The sequence below is a fragment of the Dysidea avara genome, chromosome 7, assembly GCF_963678975.1.
Source record: "Dysidea avara chromosome 7, odDysAvar1.4, whole genome shotgun sequence".
NCBI lineage: Eukaryota > Metazoa > Porifera > Demospongiae > Dictyoceratida > Dysideidae > Dysidea > Dysidea avara.
The window spans coordinates 18288248-18300466 of NC_089278.1; the positions used below are offsets into that span (position 1 = coordinate 18288248).

The 12219-nt window shown below is 41.4% G+C and overlaps 1 protein-coding gene across 1 annotated transcript in view; it reads right to left on the bottom strand.

The window, feature by feature from the left end:
* The window catches only part of LOC136261087 (mucin-17-like), a 193765-nt gene that overhangs the window by 136019 nt on the left and 45527 nt on the right, over positions 1 to 12219 (bottom strand). The window contains exons 6-11 of the mRNA XM_066055053.1: positions 11865 to 12002; positions 11614 to 11820; positions 11394 to 11531; positions 11133 to 11339; positions 10931 to 11068; positions 10672 to 10878 (exon numbers count right to left, since the gene is read on the bottom strand). Of these exons, the coding sequence (XP_065911125.1) occupies positions 10672 to 10878; positions 10931 to 11068; positions 11133 to 11339; positions 11394 to 11531; positions 11614 to 11820; positions 11865 to 12002 (1035 nt within the window). The remainder of the gene's footprint in view (positions 1 to 10671; positions 10879 to 10930; positions 11069 to 11132; positions 11340 to 11393; positions 11532 to 11613; positions 11821 to 11864; positions 12003 to 12219) is intronic.

Consider the following 12219-nt stretch of genomic DNA (forward strand, 5'->3'; position numbering starts at 1 on the left):
ATCTACCATACAAGTAGCCAACAGTGAACTTTCTCACCATTTTAGATAGTTTTCAACTTGAGGTTGACTGTATCAGGGGAGTTCAATAGGGGTGATGGGCAGGAGGTGAGGGAGAGGGAAAAAGAGGAGTGTGTAGGAATGAATTTAGGTAATTATTAAACATTTCCAGGTTTCAAAACTGGCCAAAATAAAAGGAAATTTACAGCACAAATCTTTGTTAAACATTAAGGAATTTTACAACCACAGACCAGGTGGCCAAAGCTCCACCAAGGCCTCAGACCCCTTGTATGTTATTATTACTATTAACACTTTACAGTGACCAGCACTGAGGGTCTGACAGCAACTTGTGCTGCAGCCTTAGGATTACCTAACCTAGTTACAAGCTCAGACTTAGACTTAAACATTTGCCACTGGACTTGGGAAAAGCAGCCAGTAAAAACAAGCCCGGCTGATTTTGAAAGCAAAATAATAAATTGATAGTGTATTAATGCCGTTTTGTGTTCGAGGTGATAAACAAGATCTGTTATCATGTATGACAAGACCATGCAGTTTTCCTACACCCAGTCACATATGATGTTGCCTTGATCCAAAGAGACCAGTAATTGAAAAGCAAATACCAAAGGGTGTTTGATTATCTATTCCTAAATAGCTGAGCTATGAAAAAAGAGTGTGGCCATCAACAACAGGCTAATTTGAAAATTACGTGAAGTCAAAGAATGGCATTTTTGGCTGCAGTGATCCTTGGCTACTATCCTTTGATATCACACCTTGTTCAAACTAGCCTGTTGTTGATGGCTGCACTCTTCTTTTACATTTAATACTGTTTAAAAATACCTTTAAACCTAGTTAATGTTGAAAATGATGGTAGCACCAGACACTCCACCATAGAGTGGGACAGCAAATAGGATTGACGGGGCACTAATTATAACATCTGTGCACCAATAGGAATAGTGACGCCGCGCATGCGCACTAACACGTGATCAAGAAGTAGGAACTGACGCTAACGCGTGACAACAAAAACATCATGCTGACGAGATCACAGTCTAAAAGGACACCATTGCAGAAGACGCCAGCACAGAAGAAGAGCCGGAATACGGAGACCACTTCGTCCAGCAAAAAGACAACTTTGCAGAAGATGCCCCCAGCTGGAAACAAGAAGACCGCCAGCGGAAGGAAGAGGAAGCGTGCAAATAGTGGCAGTAACCCGAATCCAAAGAGAACGAAGACGAGGAGTTCTTCGGAAGTATGCCCTTTGACAACTGCCGACATTCCGGACATAGTTGCAGCAGTCACCGACGCCCACTGGCGCGAGATATCGGATGCAGTCAACGGGAGCCGACGCACACGTAGAGATGGTAGCAGCTCTAGAAGAGTCTCATCGACAGCACGCCATCGGAGCCGATACAAGTCACCAAGCAGCGAATCCCAGCCCAGTTCGGATGAGACGCGGAACACGAAGACTTTGGTAAGTACAGTCGCACAACAGATAATGTACAGCCTTCTAATATACAGTGTACCCTATATAATGACATAATTTATATATAATGTTCTATATAAAGCACACTAGCAATGTTTTGAGAGGTCTCACAGTAGCTCTATATAAAGCACAACCATATACAGTGGCCAGCTATATGCACACGCATTAACAAAACTTCATGGCAATTTCCAGCACTAATACCCATGTTTGCACATTGTTATGCTCCCTCGATAAACTGCTTGCATGCTGCCTGCTTTTTCCTATCCCCTTAGCCTTCAACGAGCTTCCTGATGGTGAGCAGATACCTCATGTTCAGCAGTTAGATGATGATGACCTTATTAGCATTGACAGTTCCAGCTCGGGGTCCGTGTACTCATCCAAGAAGTTGCACCCACCAGTACTGATCAGCAACGGCATCCCCCCTGTCCCCCTCAAACTTGTTAAGCGGGTGGAAGAAAGCCTATTTGTAGAGATGGCAGAACTTCATCCAAATTACCTTGAGTCAGTGGACTTCAACTCGGGTGATCAACCTACAGGATCACACAAGCGACCCCTGGAAGTCTTCGACATTGTGGACTGGATCCAGTGCTTCGGCTTATACATGGCCATAATATCTCGCTCTAAACCAAAACGCATTGCCGACTTGATAGGCTACCAAAGCCTCATAATTGGGGCTTCTCAGCTCTGCCATGAGAGCCAATGGATCCTGTATGACCGCCGCTTCCGCCTCAAAGCATCTGCTTCCCGCACCAAACAGTGGTCTGTAATTGACATCACCATCTGGAACATAACGTTCCCGGATAGGGCAATTAAAAGGCACCAGGCACAGGGCCTCAACATTCACCCAACTCCCCTCAATCACTCTCAGCGATCACTTCGCAAAAACCAGCCCCCTCCCAAAATAATGGCAATCTGCTTAGACTGGAATGATAGCCCCAATTGGTGCACTCGGACGGCTTGCCGCTATGAACACGTATGTTACAGATGTGTCCATAGTCCCAAGGAGCAAGATAGGCAGCATAAAGCATCCCGATGTCCAACTACCCAGCGAGTAAGCAAGCAAACCGAAAGACCACGACTCCTGATGCCATAAAGTACTCAACTTAATAATGATTGTTTTGCTGGAACTACTCTGCTTGCTTGCATAGCACATCACTTTATGTAACTATTGTGTGTGTTTCATGGTTTCTTATTAAATTTGAGCATCAATTTAAATATGAGTAAAAGAGTAGGAATGTTGCCGCATTGGCATGAGAATGTTATATATCCAGATTTAATTAGTACAAATGTGCATGCCTACATACAAATGGTAGCTACCTATAGGTATATATATATATATCACCATCCCCCCACAGTGATGACAGAGGAACACATTATTGGAGTTCACACTGAAGACGTGCATTGCAACTATGACAAATGGATCTCAGCTTGGACATCCCACTTAGGCAGAGCTCCAGCTACTGTAAGAGTTCCACCAGGGGCCACAGTAATCTCTACACCGCTGAGGGTAGACAATTGGAAAAGGATGTTGACAGACCACCCAAACAGGCCACTAGTGGAGTTTTTCATCAATGGACTAACCGAGGGGTTTCGGATTGGTTTTAGAGAACAATCAACACCGTTGAAGTCCGCTAAACGGAATTTAAGTTGCGCACTCCAGCACCCAGACATAGTGTAGAAATATTTGACGGAGGAAATTGCTCTCGGACACGTAGCCGGCCCATTTCCAAAATCTTCAGTCCCACAGGCACAGGTTAGTTGGTTCGGGGTCATCCCTAAGAACTGCCAGCCTAACAAGTGGAGGTTGATAGTTGACCTCTCTCATCCTATCGGGGGAAGTGTTAATGAAGGAATCACCAAGGCGTTGTGTTCCCTGAAGTGCATTACGGTAGACTCGGCAATTGAACACATTAAGCAGATTGGCCATGGCACAATGCTGGCAAAAATAGACATAAAGAGTGCCTTTCGCCTTCTACCAGTTTACCCAGCAGACCGCCATCTCTTAGCTATGAGATGGGATCAGCACATATTTATTGACACCTGCCTACTCTTTGGTCTCAGGTCCGCCCCCAAATTGTTCAATGTCTTGGCGGATCTACTGTCATGGATACTTGAACAACAGCAGGTCACACCAGTCCTTCACTACTTGGATGATTTCCTGACAATGGGCCCTCCACAGTCCCCCACATGCTCCAATAACTTAACTGAGATCAAGGATATATGCTCTATGCTGGGAATTCCCCTGGCTTTAGAGAAGGTTGAGGGACCCTCAGATGGTTTGACCTTCTTAGGGATTACACTAGACTCCCAAAGTATGCAGGCACGCTTACCCGATGACAAGCTACAAAGAATCCGCCTTCAAGTTGCTTCCTGGTTATCTCGAAAGAAAGCCACGAAAAGAGAGATACTATCATTGGTGGGCCTTCTACAGCATGCTACTAAGGTAGTAACCCCAGGGAGGACATTCTTATCCAGAATGTACCGCACAGCAGCTCGCCTCAATTGTCTGTCTTATTATACTCGCCTTAACACGGCCTTTCGGTCTGATTTAAGATGGTGGCACCTCTTTGTCTCTTCTTGGAATGGTCGCAGCTTATTCCATTGTTCTCTCCCAGACCATGAGATGCTTACTGATGCTTCAGGATCCTGGGGCTGTGGTGCAGTCTTCGGGACTCAGTGGATGCAACTGGCGTGGTGCAACGAGTGGTCACGAACGGACATCATGACCAAGGAGCTTGTCCCGATAGTGCCGTATGGGGCCATTACTATCTGGCTACAGAGTAGAATTCAAGTGTGATAACCGGAGTGTCGTTGATTCTATTAATAAACGTTCTTCCAAGGAACCAATCGCTATGCATTTGCTGCGATGTCTCTGGTTCTTCTCTGCTCACTTCGACATCAGAGTAGTTGCTTCCCATATCCCTGGAGTAGTAAACATTGCTGCGGATCAGCTCTCGAGAAATAAATCAATGGAATTTCTTCAGGCAAACTCTCATGCCTCCAGAACTCCTGTGACGTTTCCAACACCCCTTTTAAAGCTGGTATCACCACGAAAGCAGAACTGGACTTCACCTTCCTTTCTGCGCCACTTCAAGCGAACCATAAACAGACTGCAAATCCACTCCTAGCAATCTCAAAGCACCAGACAAACACCTCACACATAACTCAATATATTTATGATTGTATATCACATTTAGCTGCATTGTCTCTTTGTTTGTTCTCAAAATGTATAATTGCATACCGTTCATTGAGAATGTTAATAATAAAATTTATAAGTGCACACTGCTCATTGAGAATAGTACAAAATGCATAAGGGCATACCGTCATGGAGAATGTTTTTATATCACTGCTGGTCATTCATCTTTAGGTAGCCACCAGCGGAATACCCACATCCACGGGCTCCTCAGCAAAGCCCAAAAGCTTTTGCAAACTGGCCTGTCCAAGTCAAGCAGATTCACCTACATGGCTGGTCAAAGAAGATATCTTCACTTCTGCAAGGCAGCATGGATCAAGCCACTTCCTGCGTCCAAAGGTGCTCTGACGCTGTTTACAACACACCTGGCAGTTTCCAATGTTTCCCATGGAACCATTAAAGTGTATTTATCAGCAGTTAGACACCTGCACATCTGTAAAGGATTGCACACCCATTTCAGCCAACAACTGACACCCCGACTTCTCCTTATCTTGAGATGCATTAAAAAGCGTCAGGCTGATGTTCACTCAAAGAGGAAGCGTCTCCCGATCACCATTCAGCTACTCGGCAAAATTAGACATCTCCTGTCTAAACAACCTACCTATGACAACACCACTCTTTGGGCTATGTACTGTCTTGCCTTCTTTGGCTTTCTAAGAGTCAGCGAATTTACAATTCCCTTAGAGGGCTCATATGACTCATCCCGCCACCTCTCACTTCAAGATGTCACAGTTGACAACAGAGCAAAACCCTGCCTACTACAACTGTTTCTCAAGCAGTAATAGATGGATCCATTCAAACAAGGTGCACAAGTCTACATTGGTGCCACCGACACGACTATTTGTCCAGTCAAAGCAGTGCTATCTTACCTGGCAAGACGAAGCAGTCACCCAGGCCCTCTTTTCATCACCAAGGAAGGAAAAGGCTGGACAAACTCCATGTTCCGCACAGCTCTCCAAAGCCTTATGGGGGAACTGAAGTTAAACAGGCACCACTATAATACCCATAGTTTTCGTATAGGAGCAGCAACCTCGGCATCATTAGCAAACATTTCAGACACCCATATCCAGATGCTAGGTCGCTGGAGAAGCAACGCCTTCCAGCGATATATCCGGCCTCTGCCCACTGAGGTAGCGAAACTTTCCAAGTCAATTGCCACAGGGAATCAGTAATACAACTAAACTACACAAACAGTTTTTTTTTGTTTTAGTGTACACATGCTATGTAGTCACCCAGGTGTGTACTTCTAATTGTATGAATGTACATAATAATCATGTTAATATATACAAGTTACCACTTGCGGATGATGCCATACCTACACATCCAGAGATCAGGCACTCACACAGGAACTATGATACTTTATGCAGCTACGGAGTGTCCCCTTTTTGTGGCTTAAGGGAAGGTACTCAGCGTGCAGAATGTCTCTGGATGCTAAATCCCTTCCTGGCCCAAGTATCGAGAATTTTAAAAAGAATTAAAAAAAATTTAGGGCCTTATAGATATTTGACCTCAAAAAAACTAGTAAGAAAAATTTTAAAGGACCAAACATGGCAATCAAGGCAAAGTAAATTTACCAAACCACCACCACAAACATCAGTTTGTGGGAGGCGAAGAGCTACTAGTGGGTTGGCATCTTAGGAGCCAGGGGCACATAAGAAAGGTTAGTCAAGTGATCAACATTAAATAATGTTTAAAAATACCTTTAAACCTAGTTAATGTTGAAAACGATGGCAGCACCTGACACTCCACCATAGAGTGGGACAGCAAATAGGATCGATGGGGCACTAATTAGAACATTTGTGCACCAATAGGAATAGTGATGCCACGCATGCGCACTAACACATGATCAAGAAGTAGGAGCTGACACTAACGCGTGACAGCAAAAAACATCACCCACCTCCCCCTCCCCCTCTTCATGGCTATTCTTTCCATACTTCTGCCTCTGTAGTGCTACAACTGCTAGAAATCACTCAAAAGATAACAATGAATAAAATAAAATAATTACAATTTGCTTCTGATAACAGGCTAACATAGTTTTACACCTACAATCTGTTATGGGGTACACTGTTACATAATCTATGTTCCATATTGTTGTTCAATAGGTAATTATATGCTGTGTATTGCCATCTTGTTGCTGATGTATAGCTATGTGTATGGCTAACATCTGTTGTATTCATTAGCTGCAGATTAGGCCACTCAAACAGGAGCATTGATGTGCGACTCCCTAACGGGTCAACATCGGCTCCTTCAAAGGTGGTGTTGATGGGGCCGCTCTCAAGGAGCACCATTGATCACCTTGTCTACAGAGAGCTCCAGCCTAGCATTTGTGCTGTCTCTCAGCAGGAGTGTTGGCCCAATGCTCCTTCATGAGCATGGGCCAGTTCCACACAAATAGGAGTGTTAACGTGCGACTCTTCTGTGGGTCAACGTCAGCTCCTTCCAGAGGTGTTGACGGGGCCGCTCTCAAGGAGCACCGTCAACCACCTTGTCCACAGAGAGCTCCAGCCTAGCATTTGTGCTGTCTCTCAGCTGGAGTGTTGACTCCATGCTCCTTTGTGAGCATGGGTCAGCTCCGCACATGTCAGAGGGTGCATCAGCACGCTGTCACATGGTGGCAATGTTGGTTGTGCCGCTCTGATGCAGAGCTTATCCATAGCTCTAGCTGTACTCGCAGCATCTCCATTCCTGATAGGAGGAATGTGGGTCATTCCATGTCAAATCAACAAGGAATTTAGAGTCATCTCTCGGATTTTGACGAAACTTGGTGTGTTTGTAGTACCTGTGGTGCTTATCACTCTTGCAAATGTTTAGCTCCATACATTCCATAGTTTCTGATTTATGACCACAAATATTTTGAATATTTCATGAAAATTTGGTCCATCTCTAGTTATAAAATTGACTGCAACTTCGTACTGTGTAAATATTTTAAAAACACAATTTTCACTGATGGAAGACTGTTGATTGACCTTTCCAGTGATCCCTAAATTATGGGATATCTACTTAATTATGGTTCAAAGTACTTCATTGAAAACCTTAATCCTTTATATTTTAAAAAATGCTGCTTGAAATTTTTCAAATTCTTTTGTGAATAATGATTGGGTCATAGTCTATGCTTGATAAAATTTTTGTGGTGGGGCCACAATGGGCTCAAGAAATATAATGAACTATGTTGTGGTATGCGGTGGAATTTTCAGGCTATTATTGCTGTATTGGAGTGTACACCTCCAATAACCACTCACAACAAGGTCATGCCAAGTTTGTCTTACAGAGTGAAGGTGTCTAGGTACATTGCAACCTGTATTAATGACCACCTGTATTGAAAGACCATTTATAAGCTGCAGCTAATTTATACTTTAATTGGATCTTAATATATAGCACCAAAGCATCAATCTTTTCTAACAAATCCAAAAATGGTCCTTATTAGACAGGTTGACTATAAATGAGATCATCATGCATCCATAAACACATTAATGTGTACCATCTCTTCAGTTATACCTTATTTATTAAGTAAAATCTTGCCGTAGTGCACTTACATACATATCCCCACTCTACACTATTCAAGTTACATACATGGCTGCATAGGTACAACAGACCTCCTCAAAAAGGATATCTGGGTACCTTGATAGCCTCATGATCTTACTTTATAATTGTACGTACATTTTGGACTCAAGACAAGTCTGTGGTTTCTCAAAAGTGAACACCTTATCAATGGTCCAGGCAATAGAAGAGTTACACTATATACAGTAGATGGATTACATGTACCAAGAGTTTTTATATTATTAACACTTACTTGCACCTCAATGCATGATTTATAGTACTGTAGTTACTAAAATCAATGGTTTTCAAAGTATTTTGTGTTTAAGTTTTTGAAGATCAGTACAGGTAAATGTTAAATATGTGATCAACATGTTTACTTCCTACGTGAGTATGTGTATGAATTTATGACTTGATCTTCAAAGTGGTCGTGAATGTAAAGTAATTTAGTAATTAATTTCACATATTGAGGTACAATTAATGCATGTATATGGTAAAACCCCTCCACTGCTAAGACTATAATAAAGTGCTCATATTACAGAAGCCACAGAAGTATCTTGGTCTAAATGTATGTGCACCGCTATAATATGTTCACATTGAGCTGAATCCTGAAAAACTGCTAAAAATTAAAAGTGGATTTTTTCTCAACTGAGTTATCATTTCAGCCAACCAGATGATTATTGGTAACAGCAAAGTTGTCAACAACAGACACGTACGGGTTGGCTCCATTACAAGTTCGGGAAAGGGCTGTAATGGACACTGTACTTACATGGCTTCCCCATAGGAAATGCATTGTGAAAATTTTGATTGGCCATAAATATTATGTCAAACATTTGAACAACAAGATTTTGAAATATTTTTAGCGGGTCAAGCAGTACTACAAATGAGCCAAATTTCAAGATTAAGTGTAATTGCATCCATGAGTTATTAAATGTTTTTGAGGATTCAGCTCAACGTGAACATACTATAGAGTGGGAGTACAGTGAATAAACAGGTGTCCCGGTTATCAAGGTATCCAGGTATCCCTTCTGAGGAGTTCTGTTGTATGTACCTATGCAGCCACATACGGAACTTAAATATGGCTAAGTCCACTACAGTGGGATTCAACTTAATAAAGAAGGTACTTGTGAAGAGATGGTACAACATTTACATGATGTTTATGGACACATGGTGGTCAGATTTATAATTTATAGTCAACCTGTCTAATAAGGACCATTTTTGGATTTGCTTGAAAGGGTTGATGCTTTGGTGCTATACATTAAAGAAGTATAACTTAACTGCAGCATATAGATGGTCTTTCAATACAGGTGGTCATTAATACAGGTTGCAATGTACCTAGACACCTTCACTCTGTAAGACAAACTTGGCATGACCTTGTTGTGAGTGGTTATTGGAGGTGTACACTCCAATACAGCAATAATAGCCTGCAAATTCCACCGCATACCACAACATAGTTCATTATATCTCTTGAGCCCATTGTGGCCCCACCACAAAAATTTTATCAAACATAGACTATGACCCAATCATTATTCACAAAAGAATTTGAAAAATTTCAAGCAGCATTTTTTTAAATATAAAGGATTAAGGTTTTCAATGAAGTACTTTGAACCATAATTAAGTAGATATCCCATAATTTAGGGATCACTGGAAAGGTCAATCAACAGTCTTCCATCAGTGAAAATTGTGTTTACAAATATTTACACAGTACGGAGTTGCAGTCAATTTTATACCTAGAGATGGACCAAATTTTCATGAAATATTCAAAATATTTGTGGTCATAAATCAGAAAATATGGAATGTATGGAGCTAAAAATTTGCAGGAGTGATAAGCACCACAGGTACTACAAACACACCAAGTTTCATCAAAATCCGAGAGGTGACCCTAAATTCCTTGTTGATTTGACATGGAATGATCCATGTGACAGTACTGCGCCCAACTAGGATGGTTGCCATGTATTTATAAGTATATTGCAACGCAGATGTGGCTTAAGGGAAGGTACTCGGCATGCAGAATGCCTCTGGATGCCAAATCCCTTCCTGGCCCAAGTATCGAGAATTAAAAAAAAAAATATCTAGGGCCTTATAGATATTTGACCTCAAAACAACTAGTAAGAAAAATTTTAAAGGACCAAACATGGCAATCAAGGCAAAGTACATTTACCAAACCACCACCACAAACATCAGTTTGTGGGAGGCGAAGAGCTACTAGTGGGTTAGCATCTTAGGAACCAGGGGCACATAAGAAAGGTTAGTCAAGTGATCAACATTAAAGTGGTTTTGAAATAGAAAAAGTTACACAGCACATTTCTTAGACCAGCTGTTCAGCCCCTTGGATTTAGATACATTTATTATGGCTGTGTATGCACAGAAAGTCAAATCATATATCATTGTGGAATGCTACCATATGTTAAGTTTACACACCATTCTCCACAACTAGCAGTTATCACATGATCTTTGAGATACTCACGGTCATTATCCTGTATGGTAACAGTAGCTCTGAAAGGATTACCACGAGTGACCCCAGTAGGTAGTGAGGACTGAATAATAGTAAGAGTGAAGTCCTCAGTAGTTTCCAATATATTATCATCAATAATGGCAATATCAAATGAAATACTGGTCTGTCCAGCAGGAATTGTGACACTATATTGTCCAGAATCATAATCAACACCTCCTCCTGTAACATTATTACTACTATTAACATTTTGTCATGATGTTACTTTACTCACCAGTGGCAGTATTCTGATTATCTCTAACTTGTACAGTAATATCAGTTGATGATGGGTTACTGAGAACTAGTACAGGTTGTGCTGGCCCAGCACCTTCACCAACATTGTATGTTGACTGATTCAACATCACAGTGCAGGCTAAAGGATAAAGAGATACATTTAATCACTAAATAATTCTCGTAATTTTCTTACAACTGCTTACACTCATCATCCATTATAGTGACTGTAGCTTGATCAGGATTAACAACAGTAACATAACTAGGTGTTGACGATGGGTTAATGGTGACGTCAAACTCTTCATTTCCTTCACAAATGTTATCGTCATTTATTGGAATATTAAATGCAGCTCTGGTCTGTCTAGCAGGAAATGTGACAGTGTATGGTCCAGAGTTATAATCAACACCTCCTCCTGGAACATGTTACCAGTAAAATTAGTTATAACATTCACAACTATTACACTCACCAGTGGCTGTTCTACCAGTGGTAGACACTTGTACAGTAAATTCAAATAATGATTGGTTACTGAGAACTAGTACAGGTTGTACTGGTCCAGTATTTTCACCAACACTTGTTGTGGGCTGTTCAAATGATACCATTGGAACTACATAAAAACAAATAGTAAAAAATTGTAGACAATAATAATACACAAGGAAATGCATAACACAACTAAACAATTAACTCACAGTCATTATCCACAATTGTTACATCAAGACGACACATTGGCAGTGTCATGACTCTGTCAGGTAGTGAGGATATTCTAATTGTAAGAGTAAATGTTTCATTTCCTTCAAATGTGTTATTGTCATTAATAATTTTGACATTAAATGAAACACTAGTTTGTCCAGCAAGTATTGTGACAGTATGTGGTCCAGACACATAGTCAATACCTCCTGTAAAATACTGGCTAATAAGTGTTATCAACAACAATACTGACCAGTAGCTGTGACATCCATACTGTCTACTGTTAGTGTAACATCAGTCGATAGTGGATTAGTGATATTTATTGTAACAACCACAACCATATCATCTTCTGGTACAAATAGTGTTTGATTCACAAAACATATGAACACAACTAAAACAAGAAAGATGTGATATAACTCTGTGAGGTTAACATATGGGTAGGTAATACATATGTATCTTGGCCTCGCATCTCACTAAGATGAGTCTTCAACTGGGAGTTAGCTATTATCACAATTGTCCAGTGATGCCGCTGAATGTCCAGTGGAACTTTTACCTATCCCAATGTACCATTTGGTACAGGTGGGACATCATGGGATAGTCCCATTGTA